The 24,812-nt window shown below is 47.1% G+C and overlaps 1 protein-coding gene across 6 annotated transcripts in view; it reads right to left on the bottom strand.

Moving 5' to 3' along the window:
* The window catches only part of CRACR2A (calcium release activated channel regulator 2A), a 184,679-nt gene that overhangs the window by 81,363 nt on the left and 78,504 nt on the right, over window positions 1-24,812 (bottom strand). For all 6 annotated transcript variants that reach the window (XR_009757629.1, XM_061582583.1, XM_061582582.1 and 3 more), the window contains 2 exons: window positions 16,620-16,710; window positions 7,944-8,039 (listed from right to left, as the gene is read on the bottom strand). Coding sequence is in view for 5 of the 6 variants with exons in the window: in XM_061582583.1 (XP_061438567.1) it covers window positions 7,944-8,039; window positions 16,620-16,710 (187 nt within the window). In the remaining variant the exon portion in view is untranslated. The remainder of the gene's footprint in view (window positions 1-7,943; window positions 8,040-16,619; window positions 16,711-24,812) is intronic.

Genomic DNA, 24,812 nt, shown 5'->3' on the forward strand with positions numbered 1-24,812 from the left:
AGATATGCAGATGATACCATGCTACTAGCAGAAACCAGTAATGATTTGAAACAAATGCTGATGAAAGTTAAAGAGGAAAGCACAAAAGCAGGACTATATCCGAACGCCAAAAAGACTAAAGTAATGACAACAGAAGATTTACTTTAAAGTCAACAATGAGGACATTGAACTTGCCAAGGATTATCAATACTTTGGCACAGTCATTAACCAAAATGGAGACAATAGTCAAGAAATCAGAAGAAGGCTAGGACTGGGGAGGGCAGCTATGAGAGAACTAGAAAAGGTCCTCAAATGCAAAGATGTATCACTGAACACTAAAGTCAGGATCATTCAGACCATGGAATTCCCAATCTCTATGTATGGATATGAAAGTTGGACAGTGAAAAAAGTGGTAAGACAAAAATCAACTCATTTGAAATGTGATGTTGGAAGAGAGCTTTGGGCATTCCAGACTGTGAAAAAGACAAATAATTGGGTGTTAGAACAAATTAAACCAGAACTGTCACTAGAAGCTAAAATGATGAAACTGAAGTTATGATACTTTGGACACATAATCCCGCTCCGCGCCTGGTACTTACTGGCCCAAAGGGGCGAGCTTTGCGGCCGCAGCTGAGCCGCCATGTTGGGGGGTGCGTGCGCATCAGGCGCTGAAGCGGCACGCACCTAGGAGAGCGGGGCAGCCTAGGGTATTTAAACCTGGACTGCCGGCTTCCGGCCCTCCTTTGAATTTTGGCAGCAGCAGCAGCAGCTTCAGCTGCACCACAGCGGGAAGGAGGAGCCCGAGCAGAGCAACGGCAACAGTGGCGGCGGCAGATAAGAGGCCTTTTGACCAAAGTTTCCAGGGATTGGGGAGGGAGGCTTGTGCCTGGTGCCATCTTACAGGGGGGACCTTCTTCCCTGGCAGCCATTCTGTCGCACGGAAGGATGAGGGAAGGCCAATCTGGCTGTGGTGGGCCTCTGCGTCTCCTTTGTGTGCCCCCCAGCGGCCTAGCAGTTGGCGCACGGAGCCACCCTTGGGGTGGTAGTTCGGCACCCTTCCAAAGCAGCTAGCACTAGCTGGGACAGGCGGCCCCCTTCCTTGCTGCGGCATATCGCCTGCCCAAAGCAGCAAGCGCTGGAAGCACATGGGTGGAATCGGCAGACAGCACCAGCCACTGGCGGCGGCTGTTTTCCCCCCCTACTGGCCGTTTCTTCGTTGGGTTGTGCCACCAGCACCACCAGCAAAGCCAGGTTTGTTGGGCCCACTCTCCCTTCTGCCAGCTAAGGATGCCACCCAAGAAGGGGCAAGGCGGGCCAAAGGGAAAAGGCAAGGCCCCGAGAGGAAGGGGAGGGGGGTGCCCGCCCCCTGCGGCTTTAGAGGACAACGGGCCTCCATGGGCAGCCATTCTGGCTAGGCTGGAAGCCCTGGAGCGTGGCCCACACCAACCCGAGATGCCACAGCGTGGCTCACACCAGCCTGATGCACCCCAGAGTGGCTTACACCAGCCTAACGTGCCCCAGAGTGGCTCGCAGCCCAAGGCCCCCCAGGCACAATCTGGGCCTGCAAGGGCAAATGTGCCACCGGCTAAGCGATCCCGTGTGAAAACGCAGGGCACCGGGAATGATGCTAACAACACTGCTATTGACGCCATCCTAGCTCGGCTGGACGTGCTGGAGGCTGGGCCCAGCAGGGCCGACGTGAGGACAACTGGTGTAGTGGCGGGAACAGCTCCCACTTCTCAGACCTCCAGAGGGCCCACATCGGATGGAGCACTGGGTGAGTTCCCTCTCTCTGCACAACCACAGGGTCAGCTGCAGTGGAACTGGCCCCCATGGGGATTTCCATACTGGCCCTTTTCTCCGCCAGCAATGACTGAGGGGTACGGGCAATCAGGGTGTCCCACGGGGGTGGGAGATAGGACGCCTCGGCAACAGTTGGGGGAGGCCTGTGGGTGCGCTGGCAGATGAGGGGGCCCTCTCACTCACGGCCCCTCTAGCACAGAGTGATGACCCACTAGGCTCAGTGGGGGATGACGCTATACCTTTTGGGGAGACATCGGCCCCTCTAGGCTTCCACCTTCTACCTACCACCAAGGAAAAAATATGGAAAGGGGAGCATGTGGACCTGTTCTCCCTGTTATATAGGGAGCCAGCCAAGAGGGACAAGGACAAAGGGGATGAGATGGAGCCTGATAAACCCAAGCGGCAACGTATAGAGCACACTTGGCCTAACTGGCTGCCAGCATTCCTGAATTACATGGGAGTGGTGATGCAGAAGCATCCGCAGAAGGGCTCAGTACTTGTTAAATACCTCGACATTATATATCGGGGTTACTCTGAGTTCCAAGGGGGGGCATGGCTCACCTATGATCAGGCGTTCCGCATGAGGGCTGCCTTTGATACTTCCCTCCCCTGGGACAGAAAGGAGCCAGACCTGTGGCTTCAGTTTATGTCCTACTCCAAGCCTGTAGCTGGGGACAGGATGGACAGTGGACACCTCTTAGCTAGGCAGTCAGCCGCAGCTCCTTCCTGCGGGCCTGCGGGGCAGGGGGTTTAACCCCGCCTGCTTTGTTGGGAGTTTAGCTCCCGGGGCCACTGTGGTCAGAGCTCTTGCAGATTCCGGCATGAGTGTGTGATATGTGGTGGGCCCCACGCCTGCACAGGCTGCCCCAGGGGCCGCCCCTTTTGGGGTGGGGGCAGGGACCCCGCTGGCTCTAGAAAGCCAGGGGCTCCTGGCACAGCTCAAGGAAAAATGGCCCAGCCCAGTTAAGCTTACGAAGCTCCAAAATTTACTCAGTCGTTACCCACTCGTCCCAGATGCACAGTTTCTGCTGGAAGGCTTCACTATGGGGTTTAGGATTCCCTACTTGGGCCCCAGGCGGGCCTTTATGTCCCGCAATCTCAAATCAGTGTTGGGCATGGAATCAGTTGTGCAGGTAAAAATAGACAAGGAGGTTAAGGCTGGCAGAGTGTTGGGCCCCTTCGCGGTGCCACCCATGCCCTCCCTTAGAGTTTCTCCACTGGGCCTCGTTCGCAAGAAGGTACCAGGTGAATTTCGTCTCATACACCACCTACCTTTCCCTCGGGGTGAGTCTGTCAATGATTTCATCCCGCCGGAACTATGTTCTGTCTGCTACACATCATTCGACTCAGCGGTGCAGATGGTTAAGAGCTGCGGGACTGGGGCCCTCATGGGGAAATGTGACATCAAGTCGGCTTTCCGTCTCCTCCCGGTTCACCCACAGGACTTTGAAGTGCTGGGCTTTATGTTCGCTGGCAAATACTACCTGGACAGGGCATTACCGATGGGGTGCTCGATTTCATGTTCAGTATTTGAGTGCTTCAGTTCGTTCCTGGAGCGGGCAGTCAGGGGTAGGGCAGGCCTGCAATCTGTGGTGCACTATCTGGATGACTTCCTGCTTGCCGGCCCTGCCAACGCCGGCACCTGTAAGGCCTTTATGGCCCATTTTGCAGGGCTGGAGGAGGAACTCGGGGTCCCCCTTGCAGCTGAGAAAACCGAGGGCCCATCCACAGCTCTCACTTTTCTGGGCATCGAGACTGACACCATAGCCCAGTGCTGTAGGCTCCCTCAGGACAAGCTAGTGGCCCTTAGTGAGAAAATCACTGAGGTCATCCAATCCAGGAAGGTGATGCTGTCCACCCTGCAGGAGCTGGCAGGTCACATGAACTTTGCATGTAGGGTGGTGGCGCCCGGGCGTGCATTTATGCAACGCATATACAACACCATGGCTGGTCTATCGCACCCACAACACCACACACGGGTCACAGCCACTCTTAGGGCCGACCTGGCAGTGTGGTCCACCTTCTTACAGGAATTCAATGTGATATCCCTATGGAGGAGCGAGCGCCTGCTGGAGGCCGAGCTGCAGGTGCACTCGGATGCCTCAGGTTCCTGTGGCTTTGGGGTTATTTTTAATGATGCATGGTGCCAGGGTAGCTGGCCACAGGACTGGGCACAGCCTGGGTTAACCCGGGACCTTACGTTCTTGGAGTTCTTTCCCATTGTGGTGGCCGTGCACCTTTGGCCTGAGAACTTGTGTAACTCCACAGTCCACTTTTGGTGCGACAATCTCCCCACAGTGCAGGTTATCAACACCTTGTCCTCAAACAACTCCAACGTCATGAGCCTGGTGCGAGCATTCGTGCTTCAATGTTTGCACTATAATATCCTGTTCCTGGTGCACCACGTACCAGGTATTGATAACAATATTGCCGATGCTCTATCACGGAACCAGATGGAGAGGTTCTGCCAGCTGACACCGTGGGCAAGGGCTCAACCGGAGGTGGTTCCCCCAGCGCTATGGGAGATTGGAGGAATGAAGCGGAGAGGGCCATAAGCCTGTCCGTGGCACCCAGCACCATGTCCAGCTACCGGGAAGCAGGTAGGGAGCTGTCACATTTCAGGGAGTCCAGAGGCTACGCACAGGAGTGGCCCATACCTGTGGAGCATCTTATGGCATTCTGCGTGGAGGAAAAGCAGAGGGGCCTCTCAGTTAGGACTATCAGAGGTAAGCTCTCAGGGCTTTCTTTCCTGGCAAAGGCCCAGGGCTTCCAGGACCACATGGGCGACTTCAGGGTCCACCGCATGCTGGAAGGCTGGTCCCGTGGGTGCCCAAGCACCCCCGATGCCCGCCTTCTCATCTCCCCGGAACTGCTGTTTGGCTTGCAGGGGCAGTGGAGGAATTTATGTTCTTCCCCTTTCGAGGCACGGCTATTTCACGCAGCCGCCCTCACCCTTTTTGGGGGGACCTTTAGAATTGGGGAGTTGGTGGTGGCGGGCCCTTATGGTCTCGGACCTCAGCTGGGAGGCAGAGCGTGCCCTCCTGCGACTTAGACGTTCCAAGACTGACCAACATGGAAAGGGACGGCTGATAGCGTTAGCTCCCTGTCAGCAAAAGGAGATCTGCCCCGTCACAGCCCTGCGGCGCTTTACAGCAGTTTGGGGGCCGCACCCGGGGTATCTATTCACACACAGGGACACTCACCCCCTCACCAAGTACCAGTTCTGGACAGTGGCCAAGGCCACACTGCGCAACTTGGGCGTTGACCCTCGAAAGTTTGGGACACACTCCTTCAGGATAGGTGCGGCCTCCACTGTTGCCCACCTAGGTTTCCCAAAGGATAGGCTACAGGCAATGGGCAGGTGGCGTTCGAATGTGTATGAAACTTATATTAGACCACTGGCGGAGTCGCAGAAGGCCGGCTCCTAATGATTACTCTGCCTCCTGACATTCGTTGTAATTATTTTGACAGGCCGCTGGAAAGGAATGCAGCAGGCACGCATCCTGCTCTGCGGCCACAGCATGGTTTTCTGGGCGGGCCGCAGAGCAGCGAAGTCGCGTTTTGGCACGCAGCTGGGGCTCCGTCAATGGGCCTCGGTGCACTGGCTCGGCCGCCGTGGGATGTGTTGGGACGGGCTCCTTGCTGCATTGTTCCAGCCAGCAGTGGAGTGGGCGGTCCCCCAGTTTCTGGTCATCCACCTGGGTGGTAATGACTTGGGCCTGTTGAAGGGCAAGGCCCTGATTGAGCAGGCGTGTAGTGACCTCCGGGCCATTGCACATCACTGGCCGGGGGTGCACTTGGTGTGGTTGGACATCCTGCCGCGCAGGAGCTGGAAGTGCACAGGTGATCCACGGGGGATGGACAGAGCCCGCAAGAAGGTGAACAGGCAAATTCAGAGGGCATTTATGGATGCTGGTGGTTCAGTCATTCACCATCCAGAAATTAGACACAACAGGGTCGAGTTGTTTCGGCCAGACGGTGTGCATCTGACGGATGTGGGCAACGATGTCTTCTTAATGGATCTGCAGGGGGGCCTATGTGAAATTTTTATGCGGTGTGGGGTGAAGGGGGACTAAGCAGAGGCTTGCCCCCCTTCTGTGGCAAAGAAGTGCGGGAAAAGGGTTAAAAGGGAAGGGCAGCTAGGTGACACCTTTAGGCACCTTTGGGGGTGATAGGTGGTCCGGAGGCCTGCACCACAGGGCTATACAGCCTGGGGACAGAATACGGGCCGCTTTTGGGGCCAACGTGCCTCATCCGATCAGGGTTTCAGGGCCCCGGGGGGCGGTGAGGTGGGTTGGACCCCCTACACATCCTCGGGGTGTGGCCTGAGCTGGGGTCTGGCACAGGGCAGCCCCTGGCTCAGACAAGGTCTGGTTGCCCTATAGTTGCAAGCAGGCTTTGCCTGGTTCAGCAGGATGCTCCTGCATTTTATTTACCCCCTGCCGGTTCATTATGCTGATTGTATTCTGTTTAATAAAGTGGCCCATGATTCAACCCAATAAACTGTGTCTACGCTTTATTTCGGCAGTAGGCCGCAATCCCGCTCTGCGCCCGGTACTTACCGGGCCAAAGGGGCAAGCTTTGCGGCCTCAGCCGATGCCGAGCCGTCATGTTGGGGGGTGCATGCGCATTAGGTGCTGATGCAGCACGCACCTAGGAGGGCGGGGCAGCCTAGGGTATTTAAACCTGGGCTGCTGGCTTCTGGCCCTCCTTTGAATTTCGGTGGCACCCGCCCGTCCCTCCCTGTGCTGCAATGTGACTAATGTAGTCGCTTCGGGGCTGACTAGGAATTTTTGGCCTACTGGCCTCGTTTTGCCGGCAGGTTTCTTTTGCCTACTCCACACTGTGGTTAGCAGGGAGGGGCAAGGGTTAGCATGGGTGACGATGGCAATAAATAGGCTGATTGGGACCATTTCGATTTCATATGTCAATGGTCACTTGGGCAAAGAAGTGCGGGAAAAGGGTTAAAAGGGAAGGGCATCTAGGTGACACCTTTAGGCACCTTTAGGGGTGATAGGAGGTCTGGAGGCCTGCAGCTCCGGGCTATACGGCCCGGGGGCAGAATACAGGCTGCCTTTGGGGCCAACGTGCCTCATCCGCTCAGGGTTTCAGGGCCCCGGGGGGCAATGATGTCGGTTGGACCCCCTACACATCCTTGGGGTGTGGCCTGAGCTGGGATCTGGCACAGGGCAGCCCCTGGCTCAGACAAGGTCTGGTCGCCATATAGCTGCAAGCAGGCTTTGCCTGGGTCATCAGGATGCTCCCGCACTTTACTTACCCCCTGCCGGTTCATTATGCTGATTGTATTCTGTTTAATAAAGTGGTCCATGGTCCAACCCAATAAATGGTGTCTATGCTTTATTTTGGCAGTAGGCCGCAATGAGAAGACATGATTCACCAGCAAAGACAAATAATGCTTGGAAAAACAGAAGGGAGTAGAAAAAAGGAAGGCCAAAGAAGAGATGGATTGATTCCATAAAGGAAGCCACAGACCTGAACTTTGTTGTTGTTACGTGCCTTCAAGTCGACTACGACTTATGGCGACCCTATGAATCAGCAACCTCCAAGAGCATCTGTCATGAACCATCTTGTAAGATCTGAACAGGGTGGGTTATAACAAATGCTCTTGGAGGTCGCTGATTCATAGAGTTGTTTTAAGTCATAATCGACTTGAAGGCACATAACACACACACGCACGTAACCTACATTTATTTCAATGTAAAAAAAGCATCAAAACTGCAGCAATTTCTGCTTCCTTTTCCAGCTTTTTCTAAATTCTCCAACATCCCAAATGACAACTGTGAGGATCTAAAGCAGGTGGTGGCTTTTGTTTGGAGGAGTGCGGAGATGAAAACAGCTGGGATGCCAAGCTAATGATGGTGTGGTTGCCTTAAACAGCACCTCTTTCTTCCCTACCAGGTTATTTGCTTCTCCCAAGTCATCTGCAAGAAGAAGCTCTCTCAAAATACCTGCCAGCAGATGAAAGCAGAACATCACACAACAACCTCCTGATGATTTAGGATGTAAGGACTTATTTACTAAGAAAGCCAAAAATGATATGGCACCCTTCTGTAATACATATAATTGCACACCTCCCACTTAAATGTCAAGTTTTGCAAAAAAATAATTACTGCTATCTCTGCATCACAGTGTTCACTTACCCTCTTTTGTTTCTGAGTCAATTGTTCCAGTTCCTGCTCTTTTGTTATAAGTTTATGCTCCAGATCCTGACTTCGAGACTGAAACCTTTCTGTGTCCTACAAAATTAGAAGTGATTATCATAAACAGCACCAGGGCAGTAATTAAGAAACCTAGTCAGGTGATAGATAAGAAGTAGAAAAAGAATTAAAGAAATAATGGAGACAAAATGACACACACAAAAAAACTTACAGGTGCATGTGGTGAATTTTCTATCTTAAAAATATATCAGATTTAGCTCAGGAGTGGTTATATAATAATAATAATAATAAAATTTTATTTATCAGACGCCCATCTGTCCAACCGAACGGACACTCTGGGCGACGTACAATATAAAATACCTGTTAACCTGTGAGCTTCCAATTATGGTTGGATTTTACTCCCATCAGCCCCAGCCAGTATGGCCAATAGTCAGGAATGATGGGAGTTCTAGTCTGGCCACATCTGAGAACCACAATTTCCCCACCCCTGATTTATCTGATTGATAGTATAGGAAGCACCGCTTATCCAGGTGAAATGGATTGGCTGCTTGAATTCCAGACTAGCTGGGTGATCTGTTGCAAAATCCTTGCAAACCTGCCAGAACTCCTTTGCAAAATCCTTACAAACCTGTTTCAAGTGGCAAAATGTAATGCTGGACCTGAAATCTACATTTCTAAGGTTGATCGGAGCCTATCCAGTGTGCCTGCGCTAGGTGCAAGCTAAGGATGAAAGGATCCGTCCATTTCACTTCTCTCAGTTTCTCATTTTTTCCAATATTAAATTTAGTTCTCCACATTTCTGCAGCAATTGGTGAATTTAAAAAAATCCTCATGCATTTTAGTGTGAATTTCTTCTAATAAACAGATTTTTGTATGCAGTTTGACTAATGTACACATTTTTGCAAGCAATTTCTCCTAATATAATGCATTTTTAATGTTATCTTCACATATGCACACTTTCCCCTAATATTTGCAATTTTGTAAACATTGCTTGGTTGGAGAACCGCATCACTATATTCAGGTAAGTTTGAATTTCAAGGGATGGCTGTTATGGTTCTCATATTGTTTCGGAAAGTGCAAATTTGATAAATTCAGCTTTGTCCCTGGAAACATCCACACCAGACATTTATTCCACTTTAAACAGTCATGGTCCCCCAAAGAATCCTGGGAAATGTAGTTTGTGAAGGGTGCTGAGAGGACATACCCTATTCCCCTCACAGAACTACATTCCCCAGAATTCTCTGGGAAGACGAGCTGGCTTTACAACAAGATGGCGACTGAGTCGGATGCTCGTTCTAGAGCTCCGTAGTTAGCCTTATAATAATAGTCTTTTGATGACTTTAACATAAGAACATAAGAAGAGCCTGCTGGATCAGGCCAGTGGCCCATCTAGTCCAGCATCCTGTTCTCACAGTGGCCAACCAGGTGCCTGGGGGAAGCCCGCAAGCAGGACCCGAGTGCAAGAACACTCTCCCCTCCTGAGGCTTCTGGCAACTGGTTTTCAGAAGCATGCTGCCTCTGACTAGGGTGGCAGAGCACAGCCATCACTGCTAGTAGCCATTGATAGCCCTGTCCTCCATGAATTTGTCTAATCTTCTTTTAAAGCCATCCAAGCTGGTGGCCATTACTGCATCTTGTGGGAGCAAATTCCATAGTTTAACTATGCGCTGAGTAAAGAAGTCCTTCCTTTTGTCTGTCCTGAATCTTCCAACATTCAGCTTCTTTGAATGTCCACGAGTTCTAGTATTATGAGAGAGGGAGAAGAACTTTTCTCTATCCACTTTCTCAATGCCATGCATAATTTTATACACTTCTATCATGTCTCCTCTGACCCGCCTTTTCTCTAAACTAAAAAGCCCCAAATGCTGCAACCTTTCCTCGTAAGGGAGTCGCTCCATCCCCTTGATCATTCTGGTTGCCCTCTTCTGAACCTTTTCCAACTCTAGAATATCCTTTTTGAGATGAGGCGACCAGAACTGTACACAGTATTCCAAATGCGGCCGCACCATAGATTTATACAACGGCATTATGATATCGGCTGTTTTATTTTCAATACCTTTCCTAATTATTGCTAGCATGGAATTTGCCTTTTTCACAGCTGCCGCACACTGGGTCGACATTTTCATCGTGCTGTCCACTACAACCCCAAGGTCTCTCTCGTGGTCGGTCACCGCCAGTTCAGACCCCATGAGCGTATATGTGAAATTAAGATTTTTTGCTCCAATATGCATAATTTTACACTTGTTTATATTGAATTGCATTTGCCATTTTCCCGCCCATTCACTCAGTTTGGAGAGGTCTTTTTGGAGCTCTTCGCAATCCCTTTTTGTTTTAACAACCCTGAACAATTTAGTGTCATCAGCAAACTTGGCCACTTCACTGCTCACTCCTAATTCTAGGTCATTAATGAACAAGTTGAAAAGTACAGGTCCCAATACCGATCCTTGAGGGACTCCACTTTCTACAGCCCTCCATTGGGAGAACTGTCCGTTTATTCCTACTCTCTGCTTTCTGCTTCTCAACCAATTCCTTATCCACAAGAGGACCTCTCCTCTTATTCCATGACTGCTAAGCTTCCTCAGAAGCCTTTGGTGAGGTACCTTGTCAAACGCTTTTTGAAAGTCTAAGTACACTATGTCCACTGGATCACCTCTATCTATATGTTTGTTGACACGCTCAAAGAATTCTAATAGGTTACTGAGACAGGACTTTCCCTTGCAGAAGCCATGCTGGCTCTGCTTCAGCAAGGCTTGTTCTTCTATGTGCTTAGTTAATCTAGCTTTAATAATACTTTCTACCAGTTTTCCAGGGACAGAAGTTAAGCTAACTGGCCTGTAATTTCCGGGATCCCCTCTGGATCCCTTTTTGAAGATTGGCGTTACATTTGCCACTTTCCAGTCCTCAGGCACGGAGGAGGACCCGAGGAACAAGTTACATATTTTAGTTAGCAGATCAGCAATTTCACCTTTGAGTTCTTTGAGAACTCTCGGGTGCATGCCATCCGGGCCTGGTGATTTCTCAGTTTTTATATTGTCCATTAAGCTTAGAACTTCCTCTCTCGTTACCACTATTTGTCTTAGTTCCTCAGAATCCCTTCCTGCAAATGTTAGTTCAGGTTCAGGGATCTGCCCTATATCTTCCACTGTGAAGACAGATGCAAAGAATTCATTTAGCTTCTCTGCAATCTCCTTATCGTTCTTTAGTACACCTTTGACTCCCTTATCATCCAAGGGTCCAATTGTCTCCCTAGATGGTCTCCTGCTTTGAATGTATTTATAGAATTTTTTGTTGTTGGTTTTTATGTTCTTAGCAATGTGCTCCTCAAATTCTTTTTTAGCATCCCTTATTGTCTTCTTGCATTTCTTTTGCCAGAGTTTGTGTTCTTTTTTATTTTCTTCATTCGGACAAGACTTCCATTTTCTGAAGGAAGACTTTTTGCCTCTAAGAGCTTCCTTGACTTTGCTCGTTAACCATGCTGGCATCTTCTTGGCCCTGGCGGTACCTTTTCTGATCTGCGGTATGCACTCCAGTTGAGCTTCTAATATAGTGTTTTTAAACAACTTCCTTTTTTTTTTTCAATAATTTTTATTCGGATTTTCATAAAACATACAAGACAAAATCGTAAAACATTCAAAGACAAAAAAACAAAATCAAAAATAGTTAAACAAAAAGAAAAAAAGAAAAGAAGAAAAGAAAAAAAAATAAAAATAAAAAATAAAGAGTAAAATATTGACTTCCCATTTGTCAAAGATCAAATCAGTTATAAGTCTATAATATATAGCAAACCTGTCTCTTAAGTCATATTATAAAATCACTTTCCTCCAGTAGTTATCTTACTTAATCATCAAATCTCATAAACATTACTTTATTCTTTCCACAAAAAGTCAAAGAGAGGTTTCAATTCTTTAAGAAATATATCTATCAATTTTTTTTTCCAAATAAGCATATCGATTAATCCATCTCATTACTAATTATGATAATCTTATTGTCATAACCATAGTCAAAATAAACATTTCAATTAATCCATCACATCAGAATCTGTTAGGTTCAGTAATTTCAGTAGCCATTGTTCTATTATCTCTATTAGTTCCATTTTCCATCTTCCATCTTCAGTAGTCTTGTTAAGTCCAGTAATTTCAATATCCAATCTTCCATTATCAGTATTCCATAATAATCTTGCTGTCAAAGCCATAGTCATATAATAAGAGTCTGATGGGAATTACCTCTATCCCAAATATTTTCTTGCCATCCATTCTGAATAAGTTGCTGAAATACTGCTGTAAAATCATATCTCTGTTCTTTTTTTCAAAATACACTGGGTCATCTCTTAAAAGTTTTTCCATTGTCACATGGCTGCAGTTAATTCCATAGATTTTCTCTATATTGGGCTCCATCACATCATTCCAGTCCAGAAGATAATCCATGCCATTGATAACTTTATCTCTAGAATCTTCATTAATTTCTTCAGAGATAACATTGAGTTCCAAACAATAGATTTTATTTCTAAAGTCCATAGACTCCAAATCTTGTTCCTGTTCCACGTTTGTTCCAATCTCCGGGATCTCCTCTCTCACAGGGACCCCTATTCCAGTCTCCAGGGTCTCCTCTCTCACAGGGACCCCTATTCCAATCTCCGGGGTCTCCTCTCTCACAGGGACCCCTTCCAGGGTCACCTCTCTCACAGGGACCCTTATATCTTTAATCTCCTGCTTCATTTTACTCAATTCAATTTTCGTTATCTCAATCTCATTCATTATTCTCTGAAACATAGTTATTTCCAGATTCTCAGCCACTTTCTTAATTGCCATTTTAAAAGAAAAATATAGGAAAACCACTTCTTATTTCAGCAACAATTGGGTTAATACTCCAAACTTGGTGACATCACAGTATAAACAGAGCAGACAGCCTTATCTCTCCAATAGTTAAGTAAACAAAATGCAGTTCCCAGGATCGAAGCAATTAATGGCAATCGTCGAGAAACAGATTCGTCAAAATAAAATAGACCAAAAAGAGAGTAGTCTCAAAACAGTATAATATTTTTCAAAATAAAAATCTGGAATAGAAATCCCTCTTCTGTGTGTATCTTTAGAATGCAAATCCAGGACAGCTTTTTGCAACAAAAACAGAGATAAGCTATTAATTAGTGCGTAGCAGAGAGAAGTTACGGCTCCCCAGTGAGATGTCAAAAACCGATCAATCTGGCAAATCTCTTTTAAACAGCAACAATTTAAGTCAAGTAAAAGAAAAATATAGAAAGAAGGGTGCTTGCCTGTTAGTGCGTTCTCTCTTAGAAGATAAGATGAACGTTCGCTTTAACAGATAGAGCTTGCTGTTGAAAATCCGTCCCACCTTCGTCGGCTGGACCTCGTCCCATAAATTAATGAGATCTGGTCGTCCCAACAAAAATAGGCTTTGAGGTTAATCTCTTCGTTTCTCCCTACCCGGGAGAAGTTTAATCAGTCAAAAAAAAAAGAAAAAACTGACTGATATATCTGAATAAGCTTCTTTTGAGGCAGGAGCCCGTCTCAAAAGCAGGCACAGGCTAAGTCACCCTTCCCGGAAGTGTTTTTAAACAACTTCCAAGCATTTTCAAGTGATGTGACCCTCTGGACTTTGTTTTTCAGCTTTCTTTTTACCAATCCCCTCATTTTTGTGAAGTTTCCTCTTTTGAAGTCAAATGTGACCGTGTTGGATTTTCTTGGCAATTGGCCAGTTACATGTATGTTTAATTTAATAGCACTGTGATCACTGCTCCCAATCGGTTCAACAACACTTACATCTCGCACCAGGTCCCGGTCCCCACTGAGGATTAAGTCCAGGGTTGCCATCCCTCTGGTCGGTTCCATGACCAACTGGTCTACGGAATAGTCATTTAGAATATCTAGAAACTTTGCTTCTTTGTCATGACTGGAACACATATGCAGCCAGTCTATGTCCGGGTAGTTGAAGTCACCCATTACTACCACATTTCCTAGTTTGGATGCTTCCTCAATTTCATATCTCATCTCAAGGTCTCCCTGAGCATTTTGATCAGGGGGACGATAGATCGTTCCCAGTATTAAGTCCCTCCTGGGGCACGGTATCACCACCCACAACGATTCTGTGGAGGAGTCTGCCTCTTTTGGGGTTTCGAGCTTGCTGGATTCAATGCCTTCTTTCACGTATAGAGCGACTCCGCCACCAATACGTCCTTCCCTGTCCTTCCGATATAGTTTATATCCAGGGATAACCGTATCCCACTGGTTTTCTCCATTCCACCAGGTCTCGGTTATGCTCACTATATCAATGCTCTCCTCTAAGACCAAGCACTCCAGTTCTCCCATCTTGGTTCGGAGGCTCCTAGCATTAGCGTACAGGCACTTGTAAGCAGTGTCTCTCTTCAAGTGTTTTTGGCACTTTCAGTTTGGCCTGTGGTAATTTTGCCCTTCTGGATTGATATCCTGTGCCCCTGCTCTCACAATGGCTACTTCTAGGCCTACCCCTTTTAAAATTTCATCATTTCTTTGGTTTTTATCCCAGGGGGGAGGTTTATTCCAAACTGGACCTTCCTCAGCTCCTGTTGGGTTTCCCTCCTCAGTCAGTTTAAAAGCTGCTCTGCTACCTTTTTAATTTTAAGTGCCAGCAGTCTGGTTCCATTCTGGTTCAAGTGGAGCCCGTCCCTTTTGTACAGGCCCGGCTTGTCCCAAAATGTTCCCCAGTGCCTAACAAATCCGAACCCTTCCACCCGACACCATCGTCTCATCCACGCATTGAGACTGCGAAGCTGGGCCTGTCTGGCTGGTCCTGCACGTGGAACTGGTAGCATTTCAGAGAAAGCCACCTTGGAGGTCCTGGCTTTCAGCATCCTACCTAGCAACCTAAATTTTGCTTCCAGGACCTCACGGCTGCATTTCCCCATGTCGTTGGTGCCAACGTGCACCACGACCACTGACTCCTTCCCAGCACTGTCTACCAAAGTATCTAAACGACGGGCGATATCCGCAACCTTCGCACCAGGCAGGCAAAACACCACCATTTGCCTGCTGCCCCAGGACACAGGAAAGACCTGACGTGTTCGAACAGCTGTCGCGCTCTGTCTTTTTTGGCGGAGGTTATAGGGCGGTTGAGTGCGGCCGAGCGTGGGTCGGCTTACCAGCTTTGCGGCCTTTGTTTCTGGGGCGCCGTGGCCTTGGGTTGCTCCGGCCCCACCGCCGTTGTGTTGTGGTCCGGGTTGTGGTGCTGCACTTGGCGGTTTGCGTGCCGCTGCAAGTGTCGCCGCTTGCTGCTTGCTGCTTGCTGCCGCTGCGTGGGTGCCCCCGCCGTTGTGGCCGCTGCTCCTTCTTCGGGCCTCTGACTCTTGGTGCTGTGGTGCCGCTGCTCCGGGCCGTTGTCGTCGTGGACGCCGTTGCTGCTGAATGCGGGTTGCCTTGCCGCCGCTGCCGCCGCTCGTCCTGCTTTTCTGCTCTTCGTCTGCTGTGTTGTCGACCATTCCTGCGGTTTTTGCTGCTTGGACGCTGTTTTTTGTCATCACTGTCTTCACCATTCTGTTTTTGTTATCGTCGTTGCTATTGGAGACGGAGCGGGTCGTCGTTTGTCTTGGGGGCGTGAACATCGTGAACATCGCACTGTTGCTTCTGGAAGGCTGCCGCGGCTTCTGTTCTCTTTGTTCCATCGTCGCCTTGCCATCATTGTGTTGCTGCTGTTTCTTTAAGTGTGGCTATTGTTGTCGACTTAGTTGCGGTCGTTGAGACTGCAACATTTTAACTCTTTGCTGCCACCTGGATGCAACTAATAAGGTTGAATGTGTATTGTGCTTGTATGAATGATTGAGTTGTGATGTATGGGAGTTTTCATTTGTAAGTTATAGTTAATTTAATATTGTTTGGTTGTAGTGTGTGAATGTTTATTGTATTTGGTGATTGATGAAACTACACTTCCCAGGATTGTTTGGGGGAAGCCATGATTGTTTAAAGTGGAATAAATGTCTGGCATGGGTGTGGCCCTGATTAGCCAAGCCAAACAGCTGGCTTTTAGAACACTGACAGTAGGTTCTTACTGAGCATGCCTTGCTTATTACAGACTGCAATATTAATTTTCTTAATTAAAAATCAGCCATATTTTTTTTTAACTTTTAAACTGCAGAAGATGAAGGTCAGAGTATGGGGCAATGCCAGTAATAGGATTACATGTACTCTGTGAACATGGCTTATTTTTAATTAATTTCAATAAATTATGAGACTGCAGACAGAAAAAAAGTCCAACAGGGAACTGGATTTGTTTACTCATGTTTGAACTCTGAATTCTCTCTTAATGTTTTGTGTATCACCATAAAAACGTAGAGGGTTGTTAAGCAAGCATTTCAGAGTTCAGGACTATAGGTTTTGTAAGATTTCCTTTTAAGGTCAGCTTATGGGAAGCAACAGAATGGCTTTGGGGTGTATTTTCTATTTAACATGGCAGAATGTGAAAAACCCACGCTGGCTATAGCACACAGCCACTTTTGCGGCTGTATAATACTGCATTTCTATCTCTTTGGTGCACATACAAACTTGGAAGTGCCTTAACTCTTCTTTCAAACCAAATGGTTTTTTAACCCTAGCTTTTTTTATTATTATAGCATGGGAGCAGCTTTGAAGAAATCCATGATAATATGTTGGAAATGAGGAAGGATCCACTTGCCTTCAAAAGAATTTTTTCTTTCTCATTTTTCAGCTGCTGTTCCATTTCCTCATAGAGATGCTGGATTTCTTCATCATAGGTGGCAATTTTCCTAGTCAGAAAGACAAAGTACATCAGATGGAATTCTTGCAGTAAAATGAACAAAAGCCAGGACTCAGATACAAGGAGGAAGCTTTTGATTCTGAGTGTGTTAGGGGGAACATTTATCTAAAGAAAATGAGCGTTACACAAAATTCTGTCCCTCATGGAATTATTTTATTTATTCCATTCTTTAGTCAAAAAAGGCTCACATAGCAGCTTACAGATCATGAAAATACCCTTACCCTTTAGCCAGGACTATCTTGTTTTTCAGAGCTCTAAAAACCTCACTCTTCATAGTTACATTTCTCCCCTCATAGATTCATAGAATAGTAGAGTTGGAAGGGGCTATAAGGCCATCAAGTCCAACCCCCTGCTCAATGCAGGAATCCAAATCAAAGCATTCCTGACAGATGGCTGTCCAGATACCTCTTGAATGCCCACTACCTCTCTAGGTAATTGGTTCCATTTGGCTCTAACAGTTAGGAGGTTTTTCCTGATGTTCAGTTGAAATCTGGCTTCCTGCAACTGGAGCCCATTATTCCGTGTCCTGCACTCTGGAACGATCGAGAAGAGATCCTGGCCCTCCTCTATGTGACAACCTTTCATGTACTTGAAGAGTGCTATCATATCTCCCCTCAGTCTTCTCTTCTCCAGGCTAAACCTGCCCAGTTCTTTCAGTCTCTCCTCATAGGGCTTTCTTTCCAGTCCCCTGATCATCCTTGTTGCCCTCCTCTGAACCTGCTCCAGTTTGTTTGCATCCTTCTTGAAGTGCAGAGACCAGAACTGGACGCAGTATTCAAGATGAGGCCCAACTAGTGCTAAATAGAGGGGAACTAGTACTTCACACAATTTGGAAACTATACTTCTGTTAATGCAGCCTAACATAGCATTTGCCTTTTTTGCAGCCACATCACACTGCTGGCTCATATTCAGCTTGCGATCAACAACAATTCCAAGATCCTTCTCACCTGTTGTATTGCTGAGCCAAGTATCCCCCATCTTATAACTGTGCATTGGGTTTCTTTTTCCTAAGTGTAGAACTTTGCATTTATCCCTGTTGAATTTCATTCTGTTGTTTGCAGCCCAATGCTCCAGCCTATCAAGGTCCCTTTGAATTTTGTTTTTGTCTTCCACGGTATTAGCTATACCCCCATTTTGTATCACCTGCAAATTTGATAAGCATGCTCTGTACCTCCTCATCCAAGTCGTTAACAAAAATGTTGAAGAGCACTGGGCCCAGGACCGAGCCCTGTGGTACCACACTCGTTACTTCCACCCAGTTTGAGAAGGAACCATTGATAAGCACTCTTTGAGTACGATTCTGGAGCCAACTGTGGATCCACCGGATAGTTGTTCCATCCAGCCCATATTTAGTTAGCTTGCTAATCAGAATATCATGGGGCACTTTGTCAAATGCTTTGCTGAAGTCGAGGTATATTATGTCCACAGCATTTCCACAGTCTACAAGGGAGGTTACCCGGTCAAAAAATGAGATAAGATTAGTTTGGCAGGATTTGTTCTTTATAAATCCATGTTGGCTCCTAGTAATCACTGCCTTGTTTTCAAGGTGCTTACAGATTGACTGCTTTATAATCTGCTCCAGAGTTTTTCCAGGGATTGATGTTAGGCTGACTGGTCTATAGTTCCCTGGTTCCTCCTTTTCCCCTTTTTTGAAGACTGGGACAACATTAGCTCTCCTCCAGTCATCCGGCACTTCACCAGTCCTCCATGATTTCGCAAAGATAATAGACAGCGGTTCTGAGAGTTCTTCACCTAGTTCCTTCAATACTCTAGGATGCAGTTTATCGGGCCCTGCCGATTTGAACTTGTTCAAAGTGATCAGGTATTCCTTGACCATTTGTCTATCAGTCTCAAGCTCCAATCCTGCCCCTTCTACTTCATGTTTCCCGGGAGGGTCATAGACCCTTTTTTGGGAGAAGACTGAGCTAAAGTAGGAATTGAGCACTTCTGCCTTTTCTTTGTCATCTGTTATCATTTTGCCATCCTCATTGAGTAGCTGTGCCACCATTTCTTTTCTCTGTCTTTTACTATGGACATACCTGAAGAAAGCTTTTTTGTTGCTTTTAGCATCCATCGTTAACCTCAGCTCATTCTCAGCTTTAGCCTTCCTGACACCATCCCTGCAATTCCATGATTCCTGCCTGTACTCTTCCTTTGTGGCCTGGCCTTCCTGTATGTGTCCTTTTTTGTTTTCAGGTCCTCTCTAAGCTTTTTCTGAAGCCACATTGGCTTCTTCTGTTGTTTCCCCCCATTTTTCTTTATTGGAATTGCTTGCCATGGCGCTTTTAGAATTTCCTTTTTTAGAAACTCCCACCCATCTTGGACTCCTTTTCTCATTCGGGTGGCTTGCCATGGAACCGTACTTACCATTGTTCTGAGTTTATTAAAATCAGCTTTCCTGAAGTCCAGGGTGTGCGTATGGCTACTCTCAGCTTTCGTTTCTGTAAAACTCAAGAATTCAAGTATGGTGTGGTCACTTTCCCCCAGAGTTCCCGTAACTGCCACTTCATCCACCAAATCATCTCTATTGGTTAGAATCAAGTCCAGGATAGCTGATCCTCCGGTTGCTTCCTCCACTTTCTGTAGGAGAAAGTTATCCCAACACAAGTCAAAAATTTCTTGGAGGGGCCATGTTTGGCAGAATTTGTCTCCCAACAGATATCGGGATAATTGAAATCCCCCCATTACTACTACATCATGACTCCTCGAAACATTGGCAATTTGCTTTTCAAAAGTTACATTCTCCTCTTCTCCTTGATTGGGTGGTCGGTAGTAGACTCCAAGCACCACATTCCTTTTATTACTTGCCCCATTAATTTTAATCCAGATACTCTCGGTGGATCTACCAAGCTCATCTTCCTGTATTTCTGTGCAGGGATATATATTTTTAACATATAGCGTGACTCCACCTCCCTTTTTATTACTTCTCTTCTTTTTGAACAAGTTATATCCTTCAATTGCTGTATTCCAGTCGTGGGAGTCATCCCACCAAGTTTCAGTTATACCTATCAAGTCGTAATTGCCCTCCTGTATTAAGAGTTCAAGTTCGTCCTGCTTGTTTCCGATGCTCTGCACATTAGTATACAGGCATCGAAGACTGTGTGATTTATGGCTTGGCTTCCTTACTACATTTTTCTGAGGACTCTCACTGGTCCCTATTACAGTCGATCTTTCTGTTCCTGTTCCTGTGCACAAGCTTTCATCAGTCTTTACCACCAAGTTTACGTCTCCCTCCCCCATAGGATTCAGTTTAAAGCCCTCCTGATGAATTTCTCCATACTGTGGCAAAACACATTCTTCCCAGTCCTTGTGAGATGCAACCCATCACTTGCCAGCAGTCCATCTTCCAGGAAGTATAGCCCATGGTCCCAGAATCCAATTCTCTCACGTCGGCACCACCTTCGTAGCCATTCATTCACATGGAGTATTTCCCTTTCCCTTTCTACTCCTCTTCTAAGTATTGGAAGGATGGATGAAAAAACTATCTGGGCCCCAAAGTCCTTGAGTTTCCTTCCCAGAGCTTCACAGTCTGATGTGATTTCTTCATAGCTCCGTTTGGCAGTATCATTTGTTCCCACATGGATGAGGAGAAAGGGATACCTGTCGGTGGGCTTGATGAGTGATGGCAACCCTTCCGTCACATCTCTAATCCGTCCTCCTGGTACACAGCATACCTGGCGAGTCCACAGATCTTCTTGGCATACTTGGGTTTCGATCCCTCGCAGTAAGGAGTCTCCCACTATGGGACATGAGCCAGCACTCTGCTGAAGCTAAGCAGGGTCAGGTCTGGTCAGTGCCTTGGAAGGGAGACTGCCTGGGAACCATATGGAAGCCGCCTTGAGTTTCTATCATGAAAAGAAAGGCGGGTATAAATGTAATTAATAATAATAAAAGTACTCCTCTCTTCTTGTTGTGGGGCTTGGTTTCATTGCCCCAGCTTGATTGAGCTTCAGCCTCTCACTCATTGTCTCATGGGGTCCCCTGTAATTCTTCCACCACAGGCTGTCCTCCAGTCTCACCCTCGAGTGGTTGAAAGCGGTTCCACAGTTCCACTGGTGAAGGGTGTCTTCTAGCTCTTCTGCTCCTGTCACCCTTTCCCACGGAGTTTCCTCCACTTTGTTGTTCCTCTCCAAAGCAGCCTCCTCTTCAGCTACCACATGCTGTTGCTCTTCCACCTCCCCTTTGCTGCTGTTGTTCCAGCGTTCTGTCTATGAACTTCTCATCTTCTCTTATAGGCATAGAATCATAGAATATAGAGTTGGAAGGGGCCTTGTAGGCCATCGAGTCCAACCCCCTGCTCACAGCAGGAAATCCACAGCTACAGCATCTCCCACAGATAGCTGTCCAGCCTCTGCTTGAAGACATCCAGCAAAGGGGATCCCACCACCTCCCTAGGCAGTTGGTTCCATTGCCGAACTGCCCTTACTGTCAAGAAGTTCCTTCTAATGTCCAATCTGAATCTACGCTCCTGCAACTTAAAACCATTAGACCTAGTCCTACCCTCTGGGGCAGCAGAGAACAAATCTGTACCCTCCTCTATGTGACAGCCCTTCAGGTACTTAAAGAGTGCAATCATGTCACCCCTCAGCCTTCTCTTCGCCAGACTGAACATGCCAAGTTCCTTCAACCTTTCCTCATAAGACTTGTTCTCCATACCGGCTATCATCCTCGTCGCCCTCTTCTGAACCCGCTCTAACTTGTCTATATCTTTCTTAAAATGAGGTGCCCAGAACTGAACGCAGTATTCCAGATGAGGTCTGACTAATGCAGAATATAGTGGGACTATTACTTCCCTCGACCTGGAAACTATAGCTCTGTTTATGCAGCCCAAAACCACATTTGCCTTTTTGCTACAGCATCACACTGCTGGGTCATGTTCAACTTGCGATCCACTACAATTCCAAGGTCCTTCTCACATGCACTACTGCTAAGCCGGGTATTTCCCATCCTGTACCCGTGCATTTTGTTTTTGTGGCCTAAATGCAGAATCTTGCATTTGTCTTTATTGAATTTCATTTTATTAATTTCAGCCCAATTTCCTAGTCTATCCAGGTCCCTTTGGATTTTATTCCTGTCTTCCATTGTGTTAGCTATCCCTCCCAGTTTCGTATCATCCGCAAACTTCATAAGGCTTCCCTCCACCCCGTCATCTAAGTCATTGATAAAAATGTTGAAGAGTATCGGCCCCAGGACAGAGCCCTGTGGCACTCCACTCGAAACCTCCTTCCAGTCCGAAGCAGAGCCACCGATGACCACTCTTTGAGTACGGTTTTCCAACCAGTTGTGAATCCACCTGACAGTATTTCCATCTAGTCCGCATTTGACCAGTTTCCCAATCAAAAGGTTGTGGGGGACTTTGTCAAACGCTTTGCTGAAATCTAGATAGATGACATCTACAGCATTTCCACCATCTACTAAGCTAGTGACCCGATCAAAAAAAGAGATGAGATTAGTTTGACAGGATTTTTTCTTGACAAACCCATGCTTGCTCCTTCTAATCACAGCATTGTCATCTAGATAGTTGCCAATGGACTCTTTTATTATCTGTTCTAATATCTTTCCCGGTATTGAAGTCAGACTGACCGGCCTGTAATTCCCCGGATCTTCTTTTTTACCCTTTTTAAAGAGCGGGACGACGTTTGCCCGTCTCCAATCCTCCGGCACCTCTCCCGTTCTCCAGGATTTCTCAAAGATGATGGCAAGAGGTTCCGAGAGTACATCAGCAAGTTCCTTCAATACTCTGGGATGCAGTTCATCAGGCCCTGGAGATTTGAACTCATTTAGGTTAACTAGGTATTTCCTGACTATCTCCTTATCAATCTTGAACTGCAATCCCGACCCCTTACTGAGATTGCAAGGTTGCACACTGTTCCCTTTTTGGGAGAAAACGGAGGCAAAATAGGCATTGAGCAGTTCTGCCTTTTTCTTTTTATCTGTCAACATTTTGCCATCCTCATTGAGCAGCAGTCCCACCATTTCCTTGGTCTTTCTCTTGCTTCGAACATATCTGAAAAACCCCTTTTTGTTGTTCTTCGCTTCCCTCGCCAGCCTCAGCTCATTCTGGGTTTTAGCTTTCCTTACGCTATTCCTGCAAGCCCGAGCCGTTCGTCGGTACTCTTCCTTGGTGATGCGTCCTTCCTTCCATTCTTTATACATGCTCTTTTTTATTTTGACCTCCTCCACGAGTCTTCCTTGTAGCCACATTGGCTTTTTCTGCTGTCTTCCGTTTTTGGAATTGTTTGTGATTGCGCTTTTTGTAATACCTTCTTCATGAACTCCCACGCTTCTTGGGCTCCTTTTTTCTTTAGTCTATCTAGCCACGGGATCCTACCCATCCTTTCCCTGAGATTGCTAAAATCGGCTTTCCTGAAATCCAAGGTCCATATTTGACTATATTCTTCTTTGGCTTTCCCCAGAATTACAAATTCCAGCATTACATGGTCACTTTTCCCCAAGGCACCGACCACTTTCATTCCCGTGACCAATTCGTCCCTGTTAGTTAAGATCAGGTCCAGGATTGCCGATCCCCTTGTTCCTTCTTCTACTTTTTGAAAGAGGAAATTATCAGCAAGGCCTATCAGGAATTTGTTGGAGGCTTTGTGCTTCGCAGAGTTTGTCTCCCAGCAGATATCCGGGTAGTTGAAGTCCCCCATCACTACTACTTCTTGCCTCCTTGAGATTTCAGAGATTTGTTTGAGAAAGGCCTCATCTACCACCTCTTCTTGGCCAGGGGGTCTGTAGTAGACACCTACTACCATGTTGGTTTTATTTGTTTCTCCATTTATTTTCACCCAAATGGTCTCTACCGGACCCCTTTGTTCGCTCTCTTGGATTTCCATAGAGGTGTATTTGTCTTTGACGTAGAACGCTACTCCCCCTCCTTTTCTGTTGCTTCTATTCTTTCTGTAGAGTTTATATCCTTGAATGGCTACATTCCAATCATGGGAGTCATCCCACCAAGTCTCTGTTATCCCTATGAAGTCATATTTGCCTTGATGCACTAAGACTTCAAGCTCCTCTTGCTTGTTTCCCAAGCTCCGCGCGTTGGTATATAGACACCAGAAGTCTCTTTTGTCCTGATTGGATTCCTCCGTTAATATACCGTGAGCTTTGTCGTGCATCCCTTTCTCCCTCCCAGTGTCTCCTGTACCCTTCAAATCCTTGCGTTTACAACCCGCTGTCTTTGGATCGGTCTTTAAGCTATCATCTCCATCCCCCAGAGGCTTTAGTTTAAAGCCCTCTTGATGAGTTTTGCCATACTTCTGCTAAAGAGATTCTTCCCAGTCCTCGTGAGGTGCAGCCCATCTCTTGCCAACAGTCCCCCCTCCAAGAAGCTTAGAGCATGGTCCCAGAATCCAAACCTCTCCCGTTGACACCATCTGCGTAACCAGTCGTTGACCTGCAATATCTTCCTTTCCCTTTGTAGTCCTCTATCCTTCACGGGAAGAATTGACGAGAAGACCACCTGCGCCCCAAAATCCTTGACCTTCCTACCCAGAGCCTCATAGTCTGAGGTGATCTGTTCCACTGTGTTTCTGGCCGTGCCGTTTGTGCCCACATGGATGAGGAGAAAGGGGTACCTATCTTGGTTCCCAATGAGCTTCGGCAGGTTGTCAGCGATGTCCCGGATGCGTGCCCCAGGGAGACAACAGACTTCCAGATTCATTTTGTCCGGCTGGCATACCGGTGCCTCTACCCCCCTGAGCAACGAGTCTCCAACCACCAGCACCCTCCTCTTTTTGCCGCGAGCGGTGGTTGCATCAGCTTCCTTTTTCTGGGGTGTGGAGTCTTCCTTTGCAGCCAGTGGCTCTTGATGCAGGTGAGTTTGTTGAGGCTCTTCAGAGGTGCTGTCCTCAGTGTGGCCATCCGCTGTTCCAGGCCTCTCACCTTTTCTTCCAACAGTGCCACGAGCTTGCAGTTGTTGCACGTGTATGGCATGTTGTTCTCAGGCAAGAAAACAAAGATGGCACACACCTTGCAGGTCACAACCACTGGAGTATCCTTCCCATTCATACTCTCTTCTACCTTTTGTTTTTTTCTCTTCCTTATTCTCTTCCTTGTTCTTTTATTTTAAAACTGTGTACAATAGCA

The sequence above is a fragment of the Rhineura floridana genome, chromosome 8 (genome assembly GCF_030035675.1).
Source record: "Rhineura floridana isolate rRhiFlo1 chromosome 8, rRhiFlo1.hap2, whole genome shotgun sequence".
Taxonomy (NCBI): Eukaryota; Metazoa; Chordata; class Lepidosauria; order Squamata; family Rhineuridae; genus Rhineura; species Rhineura floridana.